The sequence below is a fragment of the Microcaecilia unicolor genome, chromosome 6 (genome assembly GCF_901765095.1).
Source record: "Microcaecilia unicolor chromosome 6, aMicUni1.1, whole genome shotgun sequence".
NCBI classification, from domain to species: Eukaryota; Metazoa; Chordata; class Amphibia; order Gymnophiona; family Siphonopidae; genus Microcaecilia; species Microcaecilia unicolor.
This window is the reverse complement of record NC_044036.1, coordinates 2,244,063-2,270,890: the sequence shown is the minus strand read 5'-3', so window position 1 is coordinate 2,270,890 and position 26,828 is coordinate 2,244,063. Positions and strand designations below refer to the sequence as shown.

General features: G+C 44.8%; 1 protein-coding gene across 1 annotated transcript in view; it reads left to right on the top strand.

Annotated features, from left to right (window-relative positions):
• Nucleotides 1–26,828, top strand: part of PTPRF (protein tyrosine phosphatase receptor type F) — a 1,045,343-nt gene that overhangs the window by 977,025 nt on the left and 41,490 nt on the right. The window contains 1 exon segment of the mRNA XM_030205921.1: nucleotides 16,180–16,358. Coding sequence (XP_030061781.1) covers nucleotides 16,180–16,358 — 179 coding nt within the window.

Below are 26,828 nucleotides of genomic sequence, written 5' to 3'. Positions count from 1 at the left end.
GGCTAGGGATACCCCATCAGTGAGAACAAGCAGCCTGTTGTCCTCGGAGAAAGCGAATGCTACATACCTGTAGAAGGTATTCTCCGAGGACAGCAGGCTGATTGTTCTCACAAACCCGCCCGCCTCCCCTTTGGAGTTGTGTCTTCCCTTGTCTTTGTCTTGCTACATATGGGACTGACGAACACGAACCGGTTTCGGGCGGGAAGACGGCCGCGCATGCGCGGCGCGCGAGGGCTAGCAAAGGCCTTTGCTAGTAAAGTGTTCCGATTGGTGGACGTTCTCACTGATGGGTGGACGTCACCCATCAGTGAGAACAATCAGCCTGCTGTCCTCAGAGAATACCTTCTACAGGTATGTAGCATTCGCTTTACACAAACCAAATTAGCATACATACCTGGAATTAGGAGAACAGCCTTGCCAAACCTGAAACAATATGTTATCAAAATCTCAGAACCTAACAAACAGCTCTATTCAGACACTTGGCCTTGCAGTCACACGTACAGAACAGAGATAGTCCCTCTTCAAAGTTAACCTGAAATCCTAAGAAGCTAGACTCTGCATACAGCACAATACCAGAAAAACAGAAGTAAACACTTTGCTATATATTGCAAAATAAGACAGCAGATGTAAATTTTCAAACTGGACAAATTCCAAACACTAAAATGAAAATAAAATTATTTTTTTCTACCTTTGTTGTCTGATGACTTTGTTTTTCTGATCATGTTGGTCCCAGTCTCTGATTCTCCTGCTACTACTACTACTATTTAGCATTTCTATAGAGCTACAAGGCATACGCAGCGCTGTACAAACATAGAAGAAAGACTGTCCCTGCTCAAAGAGCTTACAATCTAATAGACAAAAAATAAAGTAATCAAATCAATTAATGTGTACAGGGAAGGAGGGTAGGTGGAGGTGAGTGGTTACGAGTCAAAAGCAATGTTAAAGAGGTGGGCTTTCAGTCTAGATTTAAAGGTGACCAAGGATGGGGCAAGACGTAGGGGCTCAGGAAGTTTATTCCAGGCGTAGGGTGCAGCGAGACAGAAGGCGCGAAGTCTGGAGTTGGCAGTAGTGGAGAAGGGAACAGATAAGAAGGATTTATCCATGGAGCGGAGTGCATGGGAAGGGGTGTAGGGAAGGACAAGTGTGGAGAGATACTGGGGAGCAGCAGAGTGAGTACATTTATAGGTTAGTAGAAGAAGTTTGAACAGGATGCAAAAACGGATAGGGAGCCAGTGAAGCGACTTGAGGAGAGGGGTAGTATGAGTAAAGCGACCCTGGCGGAAGACGAGACGGGCAGCAGAGTTTTGAACCGATTGGAGAGGGGAGAGGTGACTAAGTGGGAGGCCAGCAAGAAGCAGATTGCAGTAGTCTAAACGAGAGGTGACAAGGGTGTGGATGAGGGTTTTGGTAGAGTGCAAGGAAAGAAAGGAGCGGATTTTACGGATGTTGTAAAGAAAGAAACGACAGGTCTTGGCGATCTGCTGGATATGAGCAGAGAAGGAGAGGGAAGAGTCAAGGATGACCCCAAGGTTTCGAGCTGAGGAGACAGGGAGAATGAGAGAGCCATCAACAGAAATAGAAAATGGGGGGAGTGGGGAGGTGGGTTTGGGGGGAAAAATGAGAAGCTCGGTTTTGGTCATGTTTAATTTCAGGTGGCGTTGAGACATCCAGACAGCAATGTCAGACAAGCACGCTGAAACTTTGGTTTGGATGCAAGGTGAGATATCAGGGATAAAAAGGTAGATTTGGGAGTCGTCAGCATAGAGATGGTAGGAAAAACCATGGGATGAGATTAATGAACCAAGGGAAGAAGTGTAAATAGAAAAGAGGAGGGGACCAAGAACAGAACCCTGAGGTACGCCGACAGGCAGAGGGATAGAAGTAGAAGAGGATCCACCAGAGTGAACACTAAAGGTGCGGAGGGAGAGGTAGGAAGAGAACCAGGAAAGGACAGAGCCCTGGAATCCAAGTGAGGACAGGATATTGAGGAGTATGCTGTGATCGACAGTGTCAAAAGCAGCGGAAAGATCAAGAAGGATGAGGATGGAATATTTACCTCTGGATTTAGCCAGTAATAGGTCATTGGAGACTTTAGTAAGCGCAGTTTCGGTTGAGTGGAGAGGGCGAAAACCAGATTGTAGTGGGTCAAGAATAGCATGTGAGGAGAGAAAATCAAGGCAGCGGCGGTGAACAGCACGCTCAAGTAATTTGGAGAGAAAAGGAAGGAGGGAGATGGGTCGGTAATTAGAGGGACAAGTAGGGTCGAGTGAAGGCTTCTTAAGGAGAGGTGTGACCACAGCATGTTTAAAGGCAGCAGGGACAGTCGCAGTGGAAGTGAGAGGTTGAGAATGTGACAGATAAAAGGAATAAGAGCAGGAGAGATGGCATTAAGAAGGTGGGTGGGAATGGGATCAGAGGAACAGGTGGTACATTTTGAGGAAGAAGGGAGAAGTGTAGTTTTCTCTATAGTAACTTCAGGAAAGGAGGAAAAGGAATAAGAGGAAGGAGAGAGAGGGGAACGGACAAGTGGAGGGAGAGGTGGCGAGGTAGAGAATTCAAGGTTTATCTTTTGAACCTTGTCATGAAAGAATTCAGCAAGGGTCTGAGGAGATAATAAAGGGGGAGTTGGGGGAGGGGGCACCTTGAGGAGAGAGTTCAATGTGGTGAAGAGAAGACGAGGGTTAGAGCCAAGAGAGTTGGTCAGTTGGATATAATAATCCTGTTTGGCGCGTAGAAGAGCAGATTGGAAGGAGGTCAGCATGAACTTAGTGTAAGAAATCAGCAAGGGCCTGAGATTTCCGCCAGAGGCGTTCGGCGGAGCAAGTACAGGAACGTAGCTAGCGGATATTAGAAGTCAGCCAAGGTTGGGGTTTTGTATGCCTTATAGGGCGGGTCATCAAAGGTGCAAGAGTGTCTAAGGCAGAGGATAGAGTATTGTTGTAAGAAGAAACAGCCTCGTTGACAGACGTGGATGGTGCCACAGTAGAGAGGAGGTTGGAAACATAGAGATGAAGGGTCAATATCGTGAAGATTCCTAGACAAATTAGATAAGATAGGACGGGACTGGGAGGGAGGAGATTTAAGTGTGAAAGTTATAAGATGGTGATCAGAGAGGGGAAGATCAGAGGCAAGGAAACTAGAGGGTGAACAGTTGGATGAGAAGATGAGATCAAGACAGTGACCATTTTGATGAGTGGGGGAGGTGGAGCATAGTTGGAGTTTAAAGGAGGATGTTAAAGCAAGTAACTTGGAAATATAAGAGTTGGAAGGATCATTAGCAGGAATATTAAAGTCGCCAAGGATGAGAGGGGGAGGAAGGATCATGGAAGAAGGCAAGCCAGGCATCAAAGTCACTGAGAAAGGATGAAAGGGACTTATCAGGGGGACGATAAATGACCACTATTCGAAGAGGCAGAGGAGAGAAAAGGCGGATACCGTGGATTTCAAAGGAGGAAAAACAGTGAGATTGAGGTGGATGAAGGGGTTGAAATCTGGAGGAGGGAGAGAGAAGTAGTCCAACACCGCCCCCGCGACCAGCAGGGCGAGGAGTATGTGAAAAAAAGATAACCGCCATGGCAGAGGGCTGCGACTGAAGCAGAGTCATCAGGGCAGAGCCAGGTTTCTGTTATGGCGAGCAGATGGAGGTGACGCGAGATAAAGAGGTCCTGGATGTAGGGGAGTTTGTTACAGATAGAGCGGGCATTCCATAGGGCGGAAGAGAAGGGCAGAGAAGAGGAGGGGAGTAGAGGAATAGAGATGAGGTTAGAGAGGTCGCGGTGAGGTCTGTAGAGTTGGGATAATAGTTGGTGAGGAGGGCCAGGATTGGGATTGATGTCACCGGCTGAGAGTAAGAGAAGGAGTAAAAGAGAGCAGAGGAGAGTAGGAGAGGTGTGGCCACGAAGGCGTCAAAAGCGAGAGATATTTAGGTGGAATGGGGAAGGCAAAATGGAGGGAAGAAAGAGACGGAGATTAAAAGCCAAGAGGGAGGAAGAGGGTAAGAGAGAAGGTGAGGTGATGAAGTCGATGGATGGGCAGTGAGTTCCTGTAGCGGAGAGAGGTAGGGGGTGAGGGAAAAGATTAGGAAGGGATAGGGCTAGGAAGAGAATGTGAATAGGGGCCATAAACAATTGAGGTACTTTAGCAACTGGGAAGAAGATTAGATTTAAAGAGAAAAATGCCCCGGTGCACGGCACCTAGAGCGGAGGCCCTGAGTGGATCGGAGTGGACCTGGGTGTCACCCCGGAGAAGGCTGTAAGGATATGCAGATGAGCTGCAAGTCCTCCACAGCACCTGAAAGGCAGCCGGTGGTAGAGCTGGGCACCTCTCAGCTGAGGAAAGGCTTACCAGGGGTTAGGCCGAAGCCAGCATTCCTCCCCCTGAGGGTCGCCTGATCCTGCTCTCTATATGTTCTCTTAACTCTATTTCCAGGGCTTCCTTTCCATTTATTTCTTTACTTTCTTCTTCATTTCTTGCCCATCATCCATAGGTAAAAGCTGGGTCCTCCGCAGACTTGACTGGAGAAGGTATAGAGTGGATCCAGCTTTTGCCTATTTTCTCCATCCATGTGTAGTTTTTCTCCTCTTTTCCCTTCCCGTCATCTTCGTTCAGTATTCATCTTCTTCCTCTTTCTTCTCTCTCCTCCATCCATATCCAGCATTTTTCCTCTCCCCTCTCCATCGATGTCCAACATTTCGCCTCCATCCATGTTCATCTCACTTCCTCTCTCTTCCCTCCCCTCCATCCATGTCCAGCATTTCTCCTCCCTCCCTTCCATCCATGTGTATCTCCATATGTCTTCCCTCCCCTCCATCCAAGTGCATCTACTTTGTCTTCCCTCCATCCATGTTCAGTGTTTCTCCTTCCTCCCTTCCCCTCCATCCATGTGCATCTCCTTCATCTGTCTTCCCCATCCAAGTGCATCTACTTTGTCTTCCCTCCATCCATGTCCAGCATTTCTCCTCCCTCTCTTCCCCTCCATCCATGTGCATCTCCTCCTCAGTCTTCTTTCCGCTCCATCCATGTGCACCTACTTTCTTTCTTCCCTCCGTCCATGTCCACCATTTCTCCTCTCTTCCTTTCCCTCCATCCATATGCATCTCCTTTCTCTGCTTTTCCTTCCCTCCATCCCTGTCCAACATTCCCTGCCCTCCATTCCATCCATGTCCAGCATTTCTCCTCTCTCCCCTCCCCTCCATCCATGTGCATCTCCTTCCTGTCTTCCCTCTCCTCCATCCATGTCCTGCATATCTCCTGTCCTCCCCTCCATTCATCCATGTTCAACAACTCTCTCCCCTACCCTCCCTCCCCTCAATCCATCCATGTCCTACAACTCTTCTCTTTTTCCTACCTTCTCCGCCATCCATATCCAGCAATTCTCCTCTCTCCCCTGCCCTCCCCTCCATGTCCAGCAATTTCTCCTTTATCCCCTATCCTCCCATCCATGTCCAGCGATTCTCCCCTGCCCTCCCCTCCCATCCATGTCCAGTGACTCGCCCCAGCCCCCACCTGCTTCCCTTTTAAGCCCCTAAGTTCTAGTTCAACCCCAGCCCTCACCTGCCTTCCCTCTTCTCCCACAACAGCCCTTCTTTCCTTCCTGCCGTCCTCGCGGAAAGAGGAAATTACGTCGGAGGAGGGCAGGGCCCTGAGACGGGAAGGGAAGGCTGCAGGCGAGCCGAACCCAGCCTTCCGCTTTCACTGGCTGCTGCCACTGCAACTTCAGGTAAAATAAAAGTGTTAAAGGCAGGGCAGCAGGAAGGAAAGGAGGACTGTTGTGGGAAGCTGAGGGCGGGCAGGTGAGGATCTCTCCCGGCAGCGGTAAGCATGGCTTGTGGCGCCCTCCACAGATCGGCGCCCCCCCTGCCATGCTTACCGGGTTGCGCCGGCCCTGCTTTCTCACCCCAGGAGTCATGACTATACTTTTTATTCTTCTACTCATAACTCCTACTCTCGTATTGACTACATTTTCTTAGATACCAGGTTGGAAGAAGAAGCCCCGATCTCTGATATTGATAACATCACTCTTTCGGATCATGCCCCATGTTTGGATATCCTTTCCTTCTCTGAAGGAGGATTACAAAGGCCAACTTTGGACTTTAAATACTCTGTTACTGCAGGATGATGAGATTGTGGGTACTTAGATCTTAATTTCAATTCGAGGTATTGTTTGGGGCGCCCTGAAAGCAGTATTGCGGGGTTATTTTCTTCAACATACCAGTATGCGTTCTGGGCTACAGAGGGTTCAGTTGGCTTGCTGTTTATTTAGTCACTGTTACTCGGTTGGAGTCTTGTCATAATGCTGCTGGCTCGGTATCCATGAGGACATATGAATGCTGTAAAGTTGGAACAAGCCAGTGGGTGTGAGAAATTGTTCCGTATAAAAGTATGGTGACATAATACTGTTTTGCTAACTGTGCAAGAGTACTGAACCACTGGTGTTGCTTAACTGAGGGTTAGGGTGTCTGAGGTCAGGCTGGAGTTAAAGCCCACTCTGGATTAGAAGTGAAGGACTGTGTTTGGGGGCGTGGCAGCCCCGTCGCTAGAGGCTGTCTTACGGCTGCTCCTCTTGCTGAATCACAGAGGACTATCCTTGCTATGACCCGGCCCTGTGAGGTTCAGCACTGAGGCTATTTCTTCTGTAAATAAACACCTCTTATGTTGCACTTATACCTGCTGTCTGGCTGTATTATTGCTCCAGTCATGCCCAAAACACGCTCATAAGTACAGCGGCCAATCCAGGCCAAGGGCACCTGGCAAGCTTCCCAAACGTACAAACATTCTATACATGTTATTCCCGGAATTGTGCATTTTTCCCAAGTCCATTTAGTAGCAGTTTATGGACTTGTCCTTTAGGAAACCGTCTAACCCTTTTTTAAACTCTGCCAAGCTAACCGCCTTCACCAGCGAATTCCAGAGTTTAATTACGCGTTGGGTGAAGAAAAACTTTCTCCAATTTGTTTTAAATTTACTACACTGTAGTTTCATCGCATGGCCCCTAGCCCTAGTATTTTTGGAAAGCGTGAACAGATGCTTCACATCCACCTGTTCCACTCCACTCATTATTTTATATACCTCTATCATGTCCTCCCCTCAGCCATCTCTTCTCCAAGCTGAAAAGCCCTAGCCTCCTTAGTCTTTTTTCATAGGGAAGTCGTCCCATCCCCGCTATCATTTTAGTCGCCCTTCGCTGCACCTTTTCCAATTCCACTATATCTTTCTTGAGATGCTACGACCAGAATTGAACACAATACTCAAGGTGCGGTCACACCATGGAGCGATAGAATGGCATTGTAACATCCTCACACCTGTTTTCCATACCTTTCCTAATAATACCCACCATTCTATTCGCTTTCTTAACCGCAGCAGCACACTGAACAGAAGGTTTCAGTGTATTATCGACGACGACACCCAGATCCCTTTCTTGGTCTGTAACTCCTTGCATGACGTAGCTATAATTCGGGTTCTTTTTTCCCACATGCATCACCTTGCACTTGCTCACATTAAACGTCATCTGCCATTTAGCCGCCCAGTCTCCCAGTCTCGTAAGGTCCTTCTGTAGTTTTTCGCAATCCTGTCACGAATTAACAACTTTGAATAACTTTGTGTCATCAGCAAATTTAATTACCTCGCTAGTTACTCCCATCTCTAAATCATTTATAAATATATTAAAAAGCAGCGGTCCTAGCACGGACCCCTGAGGAACCCGACTAACTACTCTTCTCCATTGTGAATACGTCCATTTAACCCCACTCTCTGTTTCCTATCCTTCAACCAGTTTTTAATCCACAATAGGACTTTTCCTCCTATCCCATGGCCCTCCAATTTCCTCTGTAGCCTTTCATGAGGTACCTTGTCAAACGCCTTTTGAAAATCCAGATACACAATATCAACCGGCTCCCCTTTGTCCACATGTTTGTTTACTCCTTCAAAGAATTTAAGCAAATTGGTGAGGCAAGATTTCCCCACACAAAAGCCGTGCTGACTTGGTCTCAGTAATCCATGTCCTCGGATATGCTCTGTAATTTTATTTTTTTACTTTAAATCTGTTTATTGACGTATTATGTGAGATATACATTCATAGTGTTTCAACAAGTAACATTACTAGTACAACAGACAACTATCGATCCTTCTTCAAACGTCAAATCATTTTTATCTTTTATCCCCGAACAACCTACCCCTACCCTCTCTTCTATATTTAATCCTTTCCCCCCCACCCCTCCTCTCCAACCATGTCACTGTAACCAAAATATTTACTTTTTTGTATTGTTAAATGAGCAGTAAAATAAATGGTGAATTCAACTTATACTCATATTGTGGGGTATTTATTGATATTGTATCTAAATTCCTTCCCTCCCCCCTCTTACTTATGGGTAGACCCATTCTTGTACCTTTGGAAATACAGTGTATTACAACAGCCAATATACCTATATACCCAATTACTACATATGTATTGTTTGGCAACATTCCCAAAAAGTATGAATAGTAAACCAAACACTTTAGGCATTATTTGGTACTACCCTGCTACATTAAGCTCCAACTCCACCCCACCCTGTATTATGATTCAGCAAAGCAACATTTTATTGGCCACCGAGCAGGAGAAGCACATCCATCCCTTTATTACCCCTATTACTATCCTACCCCCACCCCTCTCCCCTTACTATCTACCTCCTCTTCCTTCCCACCCCTACCCTCCCAAACTAAGGAGACCTCCAAAAGTTAACATACAATCTGTTCCCACCTCCCAGAATCAAAGGGAATTGAGCACCATACTTCTACCTCTTGTATGTAGTGACTGAATGTATGGGCCCCAAATGCCCAAAAATGATTTCCTCCTCCTAGAAGAGCCCCTTACACCCCGGCGCTCAAAAAGCATCAGCTCATGGAATCTGTTTCTCCAGTGCCAGAAATCCGGGAGAGAACTACCCACCCACTGACTGAGAAGCAGTCGCTTACCAACCAAGCAGGCTTTACGAACCAAATGCTTCCCAGACGTACCCTGCAAGGCAAAGATCTCATACTTGTCCAGCAGTATTCCTACCGGTGAACATACAATTTTTGAACCTAGCAACAAAGACAAATAACGCAAGACCGCCTTCCAAAAATGCTGTACCTGGTAACACTCCCACAAACAATGGATTAAAGATCCTGGTAGCCTCCCACACTTCTCACACAAAGGATTTTCTACTCCTCCCATCTTAAAAAGCTGAGTTTTTGTAAGGTATGCTCTGTGAAGAATTCGGTACTGGCATTCACGGAGACCCGCATTGCCTGTCATTTCCGGTATCCGAGATGTCATTTTATCAAAGTCTAAGGACAGTCCTGGTCTTGCTAAATCTCGAGCCCAGCGCATTCTTATCAACTCTCTATCCTTCATAAGCGGCAGTTTCCCCAACAGCTGGTACAACCTTGAGACCGAAAGCCGAGCAGTTCCCCCTCCTTCCAAAAACTGTCTCACCTTGTGGCAATGCCTGGATCTTAAAGCCTCCGGATCTAAGGACCTCACATAATGTGTTACCTGACTATAGGCAAATATATTGTTCATAGCATAACCGATACCCAAAGCTCCCAAGCTTAACAACGTCCCCTGCTCATTCAAAAGATGTTCCAAACGGCTAATGCCTAACTGCCCCCAAGTTCGAAATGTCCTATTATCTATCCCAGGCATGAAACATAAATTCCCACCAATTGGCAACATGTCCGACGTTTCTGTCTGCAAACCCCAAATGCCCATCAGATCTTTCCAAAGGGTTCGCAAAGATGCCAGCAACAAGCTATTCCTCAAATGCTCTGGAACGAAAGCTCTAGGTGCCTGTAATAGAAAGTAGAAATGACAAGGGGCAAAGAACTGTCCTTCTATTTCTTTAGGCGTGTAATCTTCTCGGTCAAAAAACCAATCCCCAAAATACCTCAGTAAACATGCCCTATTATAACGTCTCAAATCTGGTAACCCTAGCCCCCCCTCTTTCCAATGACCCATCAACAAGGGTAATGGCAACTTAGCCTTTTTCCTTCCCCAGCAATACCGTCTAAACAAACGATATAGTAATTTAAGGTCTCGTTGACGTATGAGGACGGGGAGTAATCTCAAACAATACAGCCATCTGGGGAACTCTACCATCCGAAACAACTGAATGTGGCCATATAATGTGAGGGGCAGGGTCACCCAGCTATTCAAGCGCACCTCCGTTGCACCTATCAGTCTGTTGACATTTAGGCGATATATATCTAATGAATTCATGGACAACCAAATTCCCAAATAGCAAAAAGATTCCTGCGCCCACTTAAGAGGAAAGGTCCGTCCCCATTCCCTTTTCTGCTCCTCTTGAGAGGCCAATGCCAAAGATTTTGTGTAATTAAGCTTAAATCCTGCATAGTCACCAAATTCTTGAAAAAGTTCTAACAGAGCCGGGAGTGACTTTAGGGGCTGTGTCAGGTGTACCAGCAGGTCATCCGCAAAGGCAGACAATAAAAATTGCGAAAGTCCTATCGGTACCCCTTTTATCTCTGGATGGGTTTGTATTGCTCTAACCAGGGGATCTAGGGACAGGACAAATAATAAGGGAGAAAGCGGACAACCTTGCCGTGTACCTCGAAAGATATTAAATGAACGGGAGCGCACCCCATTTACCCAGACATAAGCTGAAGGCTCCAAATATAGCACCCTAATGGCATCTAAAAAGGACCCCTGAATACCATATTGCTTCAACGTCTCAAACAAGAAGGGCCACCTCACCATGTCAAAAGCTTTCTCTGCATCAAAGCTGATTAACAGAGAAGCCAAACGTTGATATTTCACTGTCTCCAGGGAGGCCAATATGGCACGGATATTCCGAACCGCTGTTCTCCCTTTCACGAATCCTACTTGAGCCTCCTCTACCAGATCTGGAAGCACCCTGGCCAACCTATTTGCCAATATTTTAGCGTACAACTTGACATCTGCATTGAGAAGAGAAATTGGCCTATACGATCCAGGGTCTGTTACGTTCTTACCGGCCTTCGGGATAACTACAATCTGGGCTTCTTTCATCGTGTCCGGAATAATTCTCTCCTCCACCATAAAATTGAACAGTGCCAGAAGCGGGTCTTTAATGTTTTCATAAAATTGCTTGTAAAATTCCATTCGATAGCCATCTGGACCCGGCGTTTTATGAGATGCACTTTGTTGCAATGCTAGCATAAGATCGCCTTCCACAATTGGGCCATTCAGCCCTTGCACCTGCCGGGGAGACAGTTTAGGTAACTCTACAGAATCTAAAAACATTTCTGCGCTCAGCCCCTCATCTTCCGGCTTAGCATAAAGAGCCTCATAAAACTGGCCAAAACAGTCCGCTATTTCCTGATCTGTTCTCAGCATCTGCCCGTTTAAGGCCTTCAACTGTAGAACTCTAGAAACTCCACTCCTGCCTCGCACCATATTTGCCAACAACTTCCCGGCCTTATTACCATATTGAAATAATTTATATTTATAATAAAATTGGGTTTTTACTGCCCTCTGGTGTAGTAGTTCATTCAGTTCTTTTTGTGCGCCCAAGAGTAGTGTCCTATTCTCATCAGTAGCATGTCGGCCATATTGCCTCCTATAGTTGCGAATCTGCAAGTCTAGACGCAAAATCGCCTTGTCCCGAATCTTCCTAGCTCGAGCACAGTAGGAAATAATGTCCCCCCGCAATACAGCTTTTTGTGCTTCCCAAAATAAGGGCGGCTGCTGCCTATGTCTATCATTGTGAAATGCATAATCCGCCATCCTCTCCTTTAAGAATGCCTGAAATTTCTGATCCCCCACCAATTCTAAGGGATATCTCCAGAGACGCATACCACCCCCCTTTATGAGCCCCACCCATCTCAGCCAGATCAAAGCATGGTCCGAGACTGCATAAGGACCAATCTCTGCCTGTGCTATCTGTGAAAAAAGAGAGCTCGAGACAAATAAATAATCAATTCGAGACTGTGACGCATGAGCTCTGGAGAGATGGGTGAAATCTTTGTCTGACGGATGTAAGACACGCCACGCATCCACTAAGTCTAGTGCTTCACAAAGCAAAGTCAAGGCCCGGGCACCCCCTCCCGAACTCCCAGCACCAGAACCAGATCTATCAAGCAGGGGATCAACCACGAGGTTGAAATCGCCTCCCACTATAAAGTTTCCCCCTTTAAACTTAGTTAACTGAGTAATTAACCCCTGAAAAAATTTTTTGTCAAACACATTTGGGGCATACACATTACAGAGCACCAGATTTTGACCTTCAACTTCCATTGAGGCCACAATATATCGCCCCTCCGAACTCTTTATTGTAGATATAGTCTTGATTTGTAAACCTTTCCTGAAGAGAATTAACACCCCAGCCTTCCTCCCCACTGCTGGGGCCTCTAACAATGAACCTACCCAGTCTGTCTTAAACTTTATATGTTCCTTTGATGATAGATGCGTCTCCTGCAGCAGGGCAATATCTACTTTCTGCCGCTTCAGCGCCTGGATCACTTTCGTCCTCTTTATGGGGGATGAAACTCCCCCCACGTTCCAAGAGACAATTTTAAGTGACCCCAGTGTACCAAAAGTCAAATATTAACACATAAAAAGTTATATTTGTGAACAAAACGAGAGAATCCCCCCCAGCCCATGGGGCTTCCCTCTTCAATCCCCCATAACTCCGGCCCGGCAAATACACTCTTGTCATAGGCCTCCTACCCTTCCCTATCCCCCTTCCCCCCTTCCCCTCCCTAGAACCGCTCCACAGTTTTACCGTGGTCTAGGATCACGCGAGCTCCCCCCCTCCCGCCCCCTTCCATTCCCTCCCCAAGTATTACCCTTTTATCATGAACCATCTTTACATCTTAGCTCCGCCTTCCTTGTACTTCTATCACACCTAATTAATCCATATTTATATTACAAAATCCCCAGAGACCATTATCATAATAATCTACTTCCTCCCCCAATAAACTCAATAATTAAACATTTACCACATTTCAGCCCTTGGTCCCAATCAAACAAACAATCAACAATTTAAACAGTGGTAACAGGTATAATTAGACCATTTCAGCAACTTCCGGTTCCTGGGTCAGCTACCGCTCTCTGAGCTATCAGTTTTCAGACTTCGTCCACGTCCTCCTGATCTGTAAGCTCCACTATTGTCTCCAAGAAGCACCAGTTGCAATGTATCTGCAAAGTCTCTACCCGTGCTCCTTCACGCTGGTTCTTCAGCTACCAGGTCCCTCTTCACAAACTGCATGGCCTCTGCTGCCGAGGTGAATATGAACTGTTTCCCCTTGTGCCAGATCTTTAAACGGGCCGGGTAGAGCAAAGCAAATTGAATTTTTTTGGCAAATAGCTGTTGACACACCTCACGAAATGCTCTCCGTTGCGTGGAAACACCCGCCGAGAAGTCCTGGAAACAGCGCACAGTGTGATTATCATATTGTACAACTCCTGCCCTCCGAAAGGCTCTAAATATCTCCTGCTTATGAGCAAAATTGAGGACCTTGAAAATAACAATTCGGGGGCGTGGATCTTTCGGGTTTCCAGGTCCCAGCCGATGAGCACGTTCCACTCTTAAGGGCCCCGCTAGCGATTGTAATTGCAGAGTTTTTGGTAGCCAGGTCTCCAAGAAATCTTTCAACTCTAAATCTTTAATCGTTTCAGGCAGGCCTACCATTCGGATGTTACTCCTGCGAGCTCTGTTCTCCAGGTCTTCCAGCTTACTCTCCAGCTTGTCCACCTTGCTTTTCAAGTCAGTTTGCATTTTCTCCTGTTGTTGTACCTGGTCCTCTACATCGGAGAGCCGCTGTTTGTAGTGGGAAAACTCTGATTGGATGGTCTTGTAATTTTATTTTTAATAATGGCCTCTACCATTTTCCCTGGCACCGACGTCAGACTCACCGGTCTGTATTTTCCCGGATCTCCCCTGGAACCTTTTTTAAAAATGGGCGTTGCATTGGCCACCCTCCAATCTTCCGGTACCACGCTCGATTTTAAGGATAATTTGCATATCACTAGCAGTAGCTCCGCAAGCTAATTTTTCAGTTCTATCAGTACTCTAGGATGAATACCATCCGATCCAGGAGATTTGCTACTCTTCAGTTTGCTGAACTGCCCCATTACGTCCTCCAGGTTTACCATGAAGTCAGTAAGTTTCTCCGACTCATCCGCTTGAAATATCATTTCCGACACCGGTATCCCACCCAAATCTTCCTCGGTGAAGACTGACGCAAAGAATTCATTCAATCTCTCCGCTACGTCTTTGTCTTCCTTGATCGCCCCTTTTACCCCTCGGTCATCCAGCGGTCCAACCGATTTTTTTGCCGGCTTCCTGCTTTTAATATACTGAAAAAATTTGTTACTATGCTTTTTTGCCTCTAATGCTATCTTTTTTTTCGTAATCCCTCTTGGCCTTCTTTATCTGCGCCTTGCATTTGCTTTGACACTCCTTATGCTTCTTCTTGTTATTTTCAGACGGTTCCTTCTTCCATTTTCTGAAGGCGTTTCTTTTAGCCCTAATAGCTTCCTTCACCTCACTTTTCAACCACGCCGGCTGTCTTTTGGAGTTCCGTCTTTCTTTTTTAATTTGTGGAATATGTTTGGCCTGGGCCTCCAGGATGGTATTTTTGAACAGCGTCTATGCCTGTTGTACAGTTTTTACCCTCTGAGGTGTCCCCCTAAGTTTTTTTTTCCACCGTTCTCATTTTATCATAGTCTCCTTTTTTAAAGTTAAACGCTAACATATTTGACTTCCTGTTTATAGTTACTTCAAGGTTGATATCAAAACTGATCGTATTATGATCACTGTTATCAAGCGGCCCCAGTACCATAACGTCCCTCACCAGATCATGCGCTCCACTAAGGACCAAGTCTAGAATTTTTCCTTCTCTCGTCGGCTCCTGCACCAGCTGCTCCATAAAGCTGTCCTTGATTCCATCAAGGAATTGTACCTCTCTAGCGTGTCTCGGTATCTTACAAGTAGTATGTAGTGGAGGTTAAAAAGCTTTTTATGCATCAGCCAGGAGAGAGACCGCAGTGTGATAATGCCTGATTTATTATATTATAATACTTACATACAGCCACAGAACTGATGCTGTTTACAACATAAAATTATCATCGTTTTTCCTTGGCTATTTTTCTTTTTATTGCTAGTGGATTTTTGCCTTCCTCTCTTCTTGTGATGTGAGTTTTTGAATTATATTGTTATTACCTTCATGTGTGTTTCCTTATTTTGTGGTATATTTCTTTTGGTGGGGGTGGGATGCAATGAATATTAAAATGCTTTATAATTTATTTTTTTCTTTTTAGAAATTACCATCATGAACATCAATTTAACAAAATTTTTTTTATTATTCAACCTATATATTGTATAAATAAACATACAAAACATCCCAGCACACAATTCCTCCTAGGGCTAACCCTCAACACCTTTACAGGAAAGCCTTGTAGAATAGCCCCCTTTCTGGCCATCCTTAAAATAGCTAAAATTTTTACTATCCCTCAAAGTAGTAAGACAAACTATGACCAGAGCACAAGGAATATTGGGGTGTACAGAGGAAATGAATCTTTCTTGAGGGACTACCAAATGCCTTCTGAAAATCCGGATTTAGTATATTGACCAGCTCACGTTTATCCATATATTTGCCATTTCAAAAAATTCTGACGCATGACTTCCCTTTACTAAATCTATACAGGCTTATCCCCATTAACTAGGTCTATTCATATCCTTATTAGTCTGATTTATTGGGTTATCCCTAGAGCCATTTTAAAATTTTCAGTTACACTGACTACCCATCAGTCTTCTGGTTCAATGGTAGATTTTAATGATAGGTTACACAGTGACAGTAGGATGTCCATAGTTTCATATGTGAGTTCTTTCCCAACTCTTCGATTGGGTCCTGGTGATTTGCTACTATTTACTTTGTCAGTTTGCTCTTACACTTCTTCCAGATTCATGTTGATTTGTTTTCATTTCCATGAATTATCACTTTTAGAGAGTGGTGCTGAAGAATTTCAACATATATCGTACAGTAGTAAGAGCAAAGGAGGGCGATGACCAGATCCCAACTACACTGACTCAGTAGTCAGGATGACTGAATGGGTCAAAATGTCTGAACTACCTGAGAGTTCTGGAATTGAGCTAGTAATGTGTTTTATGAGATGTTTGTTTTATCAGAACAACTAGCCTCATTCTGATCTCTCTTTTCTAGCTCCTAGCCAATTCTAAAGCACATACCTCACGTTTTATCAGTGCCAACTTAACCTGCAACAAGTTCAAGAACCGCTTGGTGAACATTATGCCATATGAGCTAACCAGAGTCTGTTTGCAGCCCATCCGAGGCGTCGACGGTTCTGACTATATCAATGCCAGTTCCATAGATGGCTACAGGTGAGAGCAGTGGACTGATTAGGGGTGGGTGCTTCTCATAGTATGAATATTGCTAGGCATATTTGAGAGGACATGATCTGTCTGATCAAACATACATGTAGTAATGCTTGCACAAATAATGATATTTAACAAAATTAATGTGGTTTAAAACTGGCTTTTAATTATGTAAATCCAACTGGTTAAATATCAATTCATCTTGGAAAACGGGGATCACATGATTTGCTGCAACTGAGCAAACATTATATTCTTGAGCTGCTGCCCTCACTCCCGACTACTTATCTAACGCCATCCATCATTGACATCATAGGAGCCAACTTATCAGAATGATTGGGGGTGCTAAACCAAATGGAAAATACTCCTCCTTGGACCCAGTCAGAGTTTGCTTAGTATTGGGAATGCTCAAGGACCCACAGAGCTGGCTCCTGTAATTGACATTTGTTTTGATAGCAGTACAGCTTGGAATACGACTTGATCCTATATGGACAAATATATGCTCAAAAAAAGAGCAGTAATGGTCATGAAACTGCAAAAAAGACAAAGATGAGGTGAAGCAGACTGACACTAAGATGGTAGGCCCAGAAGTGGGGGCCCCTGTTATTGGTGAGGAAGCAATACAACCACTTAAGAACACATTTGGATAGCCCGTTTAAGAAATTGGCAACACAACTGCACAAGAATGACCCAGACACTCGTGAAATTTGTTGAACATGTACAGGAGGTAGAGAGGTGAACAAAAAACTGCTGCAGCAGGCCCAAGCGCAATTCACCTCTTTAAGAAAAAAAATTGGAAGTCTGGGAAGATAAGCTAGACAACCTGGAGAATAGATCCTGCAAGAATAACAGACCCTGCAGTATGCTGAGCTGACCAAATCAATTTGGGGCCCAGAATTATTGTTGCCAAAATTGTAAATTATGCCTGTAAAATGGTATTCCTGGTAGCAAACAAGTAAAAGAAAAATACTTTGCAGTATGTAAATAAGTGAGTATATTTGTTCCAAGATTACTACACTAACTACCCTTCTCCATTGAGAATACTGACCATTTAACCCTACTCTCTTTTTTCTATCTTTCTATCTTAAAGAGGTGAATTGTGCTTGGGCCTGCTGCAGCAGTTTCTGCAGATGAATGAAGATGGCCGACTGAGAGGACGCACGGTGAGGAGCTGTGCTGGGAACCAACGAAAATCGGTTGCCCCAGCGCTCCCACTGCCTCCCAACCGCGACGAGAACTCTCCAAAAAATTCTCAAGGCTCGGGCTGACACTCCGCCGGACAACTTTGGAGAAATCCACCTCAAAGACTACATTTAGTGGCCAACGCGAATCGATCGCCATAGCGGCCCGAGGTGGACCGGAGAAGGAGGCGCAGACATCCCTGAATCGGAACCGCAAAACCCAAAAAAAGTTTGGCTGATGGACGCTCCAACCAGAAGCACGCACCTGAGCCCAAGCGACCTAGGGACCATCGGAGAAGCGGATACCGACCATAGCCGAATCCGCCCCAACTAGCGTACCCCACCCGAACATGTGGTAGCCCGGAAGGGGCACTGAACCACCGCCGCGGCTGCTGAAAGAGCTCCTGAGGCACCCAGACACGCGGGCCGCCACGATCTTCTCCAGCTAACGGCAGGGCGTGCGGGCAGGTTGGAGTAACGCCCTGTAGCTAGCACCCCACCGAGCTAGACTCTGACTGGTGAGACCGGTGGTGGCGACGGTGAGAAGATCAACGAGGCCAGTGACTCCACACAGACCACCCCGTTCCACCCAGCCAACGGCCACACACGCCGGCCGGCTGAGACAGAACTCTGCAACGTCAACACCGCCAAGCTAAGCCCTGACTGGCAAAATCACCGGAGGCTGACCACAACCGCTCCAGCTTGGAAAAGCGGAGACGGGTAAACACCAATCGCAGCAAAAAACGAACAGAGAGAGAACGCCGAACTCAGCGCCTCAGATCCAACCACGAGGGAACCACGTGGAGACTAATGGACATAACTTCGCATATCTCCCGCTGAGCAGAGTGCAATTAACAAACGTGTAGGTATCACCCTCCGAGACAGAGCCTCCCGGGCGTATGCAAACGGACCACAGTTCAGCTGAGAATCCTCGCTGCACACTGTAGCATGCTAAATGTTTTCATTTAAATGATCCCTTCGAATGATTTAAATGCTCTACTGTTTAGCAGCTCCTTGTTGACTAGCAACATTGTAGCATGCTGAATGTTCACATTTAAATGCTCCTTCCATTTAAATGCTCTATGTTTAGTAACGCTTTGCTTGACTAGAAACGTTGTAGCATGCTGATTGTTCTCATTTAAATGCTCCTTCTAAATAATCTAAGTGCTCTACTGTCTAATAGTGATGTAGCATGCTTGGAATGATTTACATAGTAACATAGTAGATGATGGCAGAAAAAGACCTGCACGGTCCATCCAGTCTGCCCAACAAGACAAACTCATATGTGTATACCTTACCTTGATTTGATTTGATTTATATCCTTTACTTGTCTAAACAACGCTACATCATAATGAAAGTTCTCATTTAAATGCTCCCTTAAAGGATTTAAATGCATACCATTGGGAAATGCATTAGCATGCTAGAAGGCTTCCTAGTAATGCTTTGACTACTCCCTAAAATGATTCAAACGCTTTTATTTGTTTAGTAATGTTGTAGTAGGCTGAAAAACGTCCTTTAAAAGCTTTAATGATATATCTGTTCAACAACGCTGTAGCATGCTGAAGGACTTCCTTAAATGCTCTAAATGCTTAAATGCTACCTTTAACTGCTCTAAACGCTCTAAAATGTATTAAATACCATCTACATAATTAACAAGATTAACACTTTAAAACAACAATAGTACGGTATAATAACCGAATCCCCTAACGCTTCAGACACACACATCAATACACAAACTAACACTGATGTGAAACTCAGCAAACTATTCCTAATTACCTACTGTCTCTCCCTAACTTACTACTCACTCACAACTCCCAATACAGACAACATGACTCCCACAACACACAAACTACTCGCACAAACAATACACAATATGCATATTCAAAAAAAAAATTAAACAATGGCAAGGAAAACCTGCCAGTCACGATCACCATCAACAGAAAGAAACAAAAGGATGCAACAAACTTACACACCAAGAAGACAGACAGCTGATAAAAATTAACACCACTGCAAACTCAACTGAACACCACCACCAACAAATACAAATAGGATACATCAATGCCAGATCGGCAGTCAATAAAACCACGATACTAACCGACTGGATCACAACTGATCATCTCGACTTCTTACTTATCAGCAAACCTGGATCCATGACCCCAAAGATCCAATAATACTAGAGCTCTGCCCCCCCAGGATATAGAATTACCCACTGGACAAGAGAAGGAAAAAGAGGAGGAAGAATAGCAATAATCTATAAATCTCAATTCACAGTCACAACAGCAGAGTCTATTCTTCCCCAACTCGAAATAGCCTCAGTCAGAATCAACCACCCCAACCTACGTGATCACCTAAACCTAATCTTATTCTACAGACCCCCGGGCAATTGGCAAGACTCACAAACACACTTTATGGACTTTATATCAAACACCTGTGTTACCACCCAGAACCTCCTCATAGCAGGAGACATCAATCTCCACCTTGAAGACAATAACTCAAGCAATGTACGCGAGTGCAAAGAATTCCTGCAACTATGGGAATTCCACTGGCCAAACACACAACCCACCCATAACAAAGGACACACACTAGACATCATCACCCACAAATTCTCACCAGAACCAAATATCACACTAATTGACACAAAACGGACAGCCAGACCATGGTCCGACCACCACAGTGCAAACCTCTCCCTCCACTGGAGAACGAAAAAGACACAACAAAAACAACAAATATATACTACGAGAGGCAAAATAGACCCACTAACATTCTGGCAACAATTCTACGCGGACGAATGGACAATATCTACAGACTCACCCCAATTTCTCCAAGATTGGGATAACAGATGCAAAATAACACTAGACAATATAGCACCACTTCAAATCAGAACTAGAAAAAATTCAATACCATGGTTTAACGAAGAATTGAAAGAACTAAAAACACAAGTCAGAAGATTGGAAAGAGCATGGAGCAAGAAAAAAAGACGAAAACACACACAAAGATTGGAAACAACTACAAAGAAAATACAAATACACGATCAGACAAACTAAAAGGACCTACTACAAAACCAAAATAGGACCAAACTATAAGGATACACACAAACTCTTCTCACTCGTAAACAATCTTCTAAATACCACCAAGTTCACCTCCAACAACGCAGAGACCCCATCAGCAACCAACCTTGCAAACTACTTCAATGAAAAAATAATGAAACTCCGACTCATGGTACCCACTGACACTATGGACTACACAAATATCCTTGAATGCCTAGACCCAAATCCCGGAGAATACCCAGTAGATCGATCATGGACCGAATTTGACATGCTCTCATCAAAAGAAATCTCATATTGGCTAGGAAAATACGCCAAATCACAATGCAAATTAGACATCTGCCCTAACAGCCTAATAAGATCTGTACCCAAACAATTGAAAACAGACCTCACGAACCATATAAATTACAGGCTTCAAAATGGACTCTTTCCCACGGATAAGGGAAACATCCTACTCACTCCGTTACCGAAAGATGCAAAAAAAAAGCACAATGGACATAACCAACTATCGACCAGTAGCATCCATTCCACTCATGACCAAACTCATGGAAGGCATAGTGACGAAACAATTGACTGAATACCTAAATAATCACTCAATTCTGCACGAGGCCCAATCAGGATTTCGGACGAATCACAGCACTGAAACTGTACTAGTGTCCGCAATGAATGCATTCAAACAAGCAATTGCGACTGGTAACAACATCCTCCTCCTGCAATTCGACATGTCCAGTGCCTTTGACATGGTTAACCATGACATACTAATACATATACTAGAATACTTCAGAATAGGAGGCACGGTTCTCAAATGGTTCAAAGGATTCCTGACCACAAGATCATACCAAGTAACAACGAACGAGGACAGATCACTACCATGGATACCTGAGTGTGGAGTCCCCCAGGGATCCCCTCTCTCACCAACATTATTCAACCTAATAATGATACATCTAGCCAAGCTACTAGCCAATCAAAACCTCAACCCCTACATTTATGCAGATGGCGTCACAATTTACATTCCATTCAAACATGATCTAAATGAAATCTCCAACGAGATCAACCAAAGCCTCCAAATAATGCACACCTGGGCAGATGCATTCCAACTAAAACTTAACGCAGGAAAAACACAATGCCTTGTACTCACCTCACAACATAACACAAAAAACTTCAACACCATAACCACACCACACTGCTCCCTTCCGGTCTCACAAAACTTGAAAATTCTTGGAGTCACCATTGATCGAAACCTCACTCTCGACACCCATGTGAAAAACACGACCAAAAAGATGTTCTACACCATGTGGAAACTTAAAAGAGTAAAACCTTTCTTCCTGAGATACATCTTCCGTACCCTGATACAGTCAATGGTAATAAGTCATCTAGACTACTGCAATGCACTGTACGCCGGGTGCAAAGAACAGACAATCAAAAAAACTCCAAACTGCCCAGAACACGGCCGCCAGACTCATATTTGGAAAAACTAAATATGAAAGTGCAAAACCACTAAGAGAGAAACTTCACTGGCTCCCACTGAAGGAATGCATTGCGTTCAAGATCTGCACGATTGTACACAAAATCATTCATGCAGACGCCCCAATCTACATGCTAAACCTCGTGGACCTACCTCCCAGAAACGCCACAAGAACATCTCGCAAATTTCTCAACCTGCAGTACCCCAGCTGCAAAGGACTGAAGTACAAACAGATGCATGCCACTACCTTCTTGTACATGAGCACGCAATTATGGAATGCATTACCCACAGACTTGAAAGCAATCAACGAAACAACTATCTTCCAAAAATCTCTGAAAACATTCTTCTTCAACAAAGCCTACAATGAACACCTATAACCTCACTAAGTCACCTCACCAACCCACTTAATCATGAAAGCTCACCCTATACATCTATCCTAATCACACCCTTCCTGCTTCCTCTTCCCTTCCTTGATCGCTACACATTACTAACTGTATCTGATACCCTGATATGACAATGTCAATAAATCTATGTAAGCCACATTGAGCCTGCAAATAGGTGGGGGAATGTGGGATACAAATGCAACAAACAGATAAATAATAAAATAACCAGTTTTTAATCCACAATAGAACACTACCTCCTATCCCATGACTCTCCAGTTTCTTCTGGAGTCTTTCATGAGGTACTTTGTCAGATGCCTTTTGAAAATCCAGATACACAATATCAACCAGCTCACCTTTATCCACATGTTTTCAAAGAAATGTAGATCAGTGAGGCAACATTTCCCTTCACTAAATCCATGTTGACTTTGTTTCAGTAAGCCATACTTTTGAATATGCTGTGTAATTAAACTTTTTATGTTAAAGTACTGAATTATGGTCATATACAGATGATTTTTGCAGGCTTTGGAAGGGGGAGGGAATATCTAGAATGCATTGGCTGGAAAATCTTATGCTTTCAAGGTTATTCAAACAAAATATTGATACAACAGAAGGTCTTTATGCCACCCTGCACTCAAATGGTGAAACATTGCATCCGTTTTGCACTCCTTTACCCAGTGAAGCTCTGGGATAATTACAATAGAAACAGTAAACTGTTTGATTCCGTGGAAGCTGCAGAACTTCATGTCAAATGGTTGGAACAAGCTCGGGGTATCTTTGGAGGAATAGCTCTAATCTGATTATCAGTGACACAAGTTACACAGTAATTTTGCAGTGAACGATGATCTTTGTAAAACTTGATTTTTCTTTCTTCAACAGTGTTATGTACCTGGATGGCAAAGCCATCAGTTCATTAAGGGCTAAATCTTATACGTATGGGGGGTCTGCAGCAGGGCCCATACGAATAAAATGGGACCTGCTGCAGATAACTCAAGCTAACCTTTTGTAAAAGACTCCTATAGTCTTGTTACTTGGTGATTACTACAGCACACAGAGAAGGATGGGTACTCCCTCTTCAATTGTTGTTTTTTTTTTTTTACTGAGTACTTTGAGGATTTATGGCTGATGGTGGGATACAGATTACATTACATGAGTACACTGAAGCAGGAGGGTCTAAAAACTAATACCCATTGAGACAGTTAATTAAAAAACTTGAAACTTGAAAACTTAATATATGTCAGTGTATGGAAACATGTTTAAACTTATTATTGTCTTTGTTTTACTATTGGTTTGGTCTTGCGTTGCTCTCTTCAATGGGTCCTCGGCAGTGATTCCGATATGCTGCCTGCCACTAACCTGCAGGGCTGCCGAGAGACTAGGCCAGGCCCGGGACCCCGCCCCTACCCCCACCGCCCCCCCCCCCCCCCCCTCCATCCACCACCGAGGTTGAAGGGGAGCAGACTCAGGACTAATGTCAGGAAGTATTTTTTCACGGAGAGGATGGTAGACATGTGGAATGCCCTCCCGTGGTAGGTGGTGAAGATGAAATCAGTATTGGAATTCAAACATGCGTGGGATAAACACAAAGGAATCCTGTTTAGAAGGAATGGTTCCGTGGAATCTTAGCGAAGATGACGCCAGTAATTGGAAACAAGATGGGAGCTGGGCAGACTTCTACGGTCTATGCCCTGATCGTGACTGAATAGATAGGGATGGACTGGAGTGTAAATTTTAAGGGGCTTCGATGTTAGCTTCAGAACTTAGTACAAGAACAGTACTGGGCAGACTTCTATGGTCTGTGCCCTGAGAAAGACAAGGACAAATCAAACTCGGGTATATATATAAAGTATCACATACCATGTAAAATGAGTTTATCTTGTTAAGGCAGACTGGATGGACTGTACAGGTCTTTATCTGCTGTCATTTACTATGTTACTATGTTCTCCTTTCTCCAATATATCTGAAAAAGGTCTTGTCACCTCTCTCTACGTCTTATAGCCATTTTTTTCTTACGCTCGCGCTTTCACTAGCCGTATTTCCCTCTTCGCTTCTTTGAGTTTAATCCGATAATCTTTTCCTTGATCCTCTCGTTCCGTTCTTTTGTATTTCTTGAACAAAGCCTCTTTTGCTCTTATTTTTTCAGCTACTTGTTTGGAGAACCATATAGGTTTCCTGCTTCTCTTGTTTTTGTGTACTTTATAGCAGCCTTTAGCTTGGACCACTGTTTTTCCACTTTTCCTACGCCTTCCCATGCCAATAGCTCCTTCTTCAGGTATTCCCCCATTTTGTGAAAATCAGTACGTCTGAAATCCAGTACTTTGAGTTTATGCGTCCGCACTCCGCCTTCTTCCTTATATCAAACCGTACGGTGTGATGATCACTAGTACATAGGTGGGCACCCACCCGGATATTGGAAACACTACCTCCATTAGTGAGCACTAGATCCGCATCGACCCTTCCCTTGTGGGTTCTGTCACCATTTGTCTGAGCAAGGCACTTTGACAGGCACCCACAATCTCCTTACTTCTTCCGATTCCGCAGACGGGACGTTCCAATCCACGTCAGACAAATTGAAATTTCCCAACATTAGCACCTCCCTTTTCATACCAATCTTTTGAATATCTTCTATAAGATCCTTGTCTATCTTCTCTGTTTGCGCAGGAGGTCTGTAGATAATGCCCATGTGGATACAGGTTCCATCTTCTCTTTCCAGGACGATCCATAAAACTTCTTCTTTTCCCCAGGTTCCCCGCATTTCAGCCGCTTTGATATTGTCTCTCTCATACAGAGCCACTCCTCCACCTCTTCGGCCCTCTCTATCCTTCCTAAAAAGATTATAGCCCAGTACGGTCACATCCCATTCATGGGAATCGTTGAACCACGTCTCTGTAATAGCAACAATATCCACGTTTTCTTCAAACATCAGGGCTTGCAAGTCTTGAACCTTTTTACTTAGACTATGAGCATTTGTGCACATAGCTTTCCATGTGCTTAGTGAGTTTGGGTGGTTTTCTATATTTACATGACCTTTCCCTCTGCCATCATGCTTATTCTGGGGGTGACTTTCCAAAATCCCCAGTTTCCTTTTGTCACCCCCACCCTCTAGTTTAAATGTCTAGAAACATACTGTCTGAATTTTCCCCCAAGGATCCTTTTTCCCATCACAGAAAGGTGTAGCTGATCATTACAGTACAGCCTGTTATTTTCCACTTATTACCCCATTCTCCTATGCATCTACTACTACTACTACTACTTAACATTTCTAGAGCGCTACTAGGGTTACGCAGCGCTGTACAATTTAACAAAGAGAGACAGTCCCTGCTCAAAGAGCTTACAATCTAATAGACAAGTGAACGGTCGGTCCGATAGGGGCAGTCAAATTGGGGCAGTCTGGATTCACTGAACGGTAAGGGTTAGGTGCCGAACGCAGCATTGAAGAGGTGGGCTTTAAGCAAAGACTTGAAGACGGGCAGGGAGGGGGCTTGGCGAAAGGGCTCAGGAAGGTTGTTCCAAGCATAGGGTGAGGCGAGGCAGAATGAGCGGAGCCTGGAGTTGGCGGTGGTGGAGAAGGGTACTGAGAGGAGGGATTTATCCTGTGAATGGAGGTTACATTCTTCTTTACACCAAGACTCAAGCCACTTATTGAATTCCTCTGTTTTGCGCAGTCTTTCCTCTCCCCTCCCCCATGTAGGAATTACTTCAGAAAAAGCCACAGTCCGAACCAAAGATTTCAGTCCCTCCCCAAGCTTCTGGAACGCTCTGTGCTGTAAACTTGGTATTGTTGGCCACGTCATTTGTCCCCAGGTGAATTACAACATCAGCATTTGAAGCCTCGCTCTCTTCTCGGATCACTTTCAGTATTTGGTCTGTACATCTTGTAGCTGAAGATCCTGGAAGACATTTCACTAGATTAGAGCCCTAGAGGGAGAGGGGCAAGAGAGAGAAATGTTGGATATGGAGGGGGAGGGAGAGATGCTGCACAGGGAGGGAGAGGGGCGAGAGAGGGAGAAATGTGGGATGGAGGGGGAGGGAAAGATGCATGGGGAGAGAGGGATAAATGCTGAACATGGAAGTGAGAGGGAGGGAGAGATGCTGTATGTGGAAGGGGGAGGAAGAGAGTGATGTTGGACCCAGAGCGCAAGGAAGGAAAAGAGAGAGAGAATGATGTGGACAATGGGAAAAGGGAAGAGAGGTTGGACATGGGGGTGGAAGAGAGGGAGGGAGAGATATTCACAGGAGGGGGAAGGTAAAAAGAGGGAGATGTTGGATCCAGGGACAGAAAGGAGTGAGGGAGAACCTGGACAATTGGAGGGAGGATAGAGAGTGGAAGAAATGCTGGACCACAGGGGTGGGAGCAGGAAGATACTGGAGGGGAGTGGAAGGGACAGGGTGGGGGAGGGGAGAAAGAG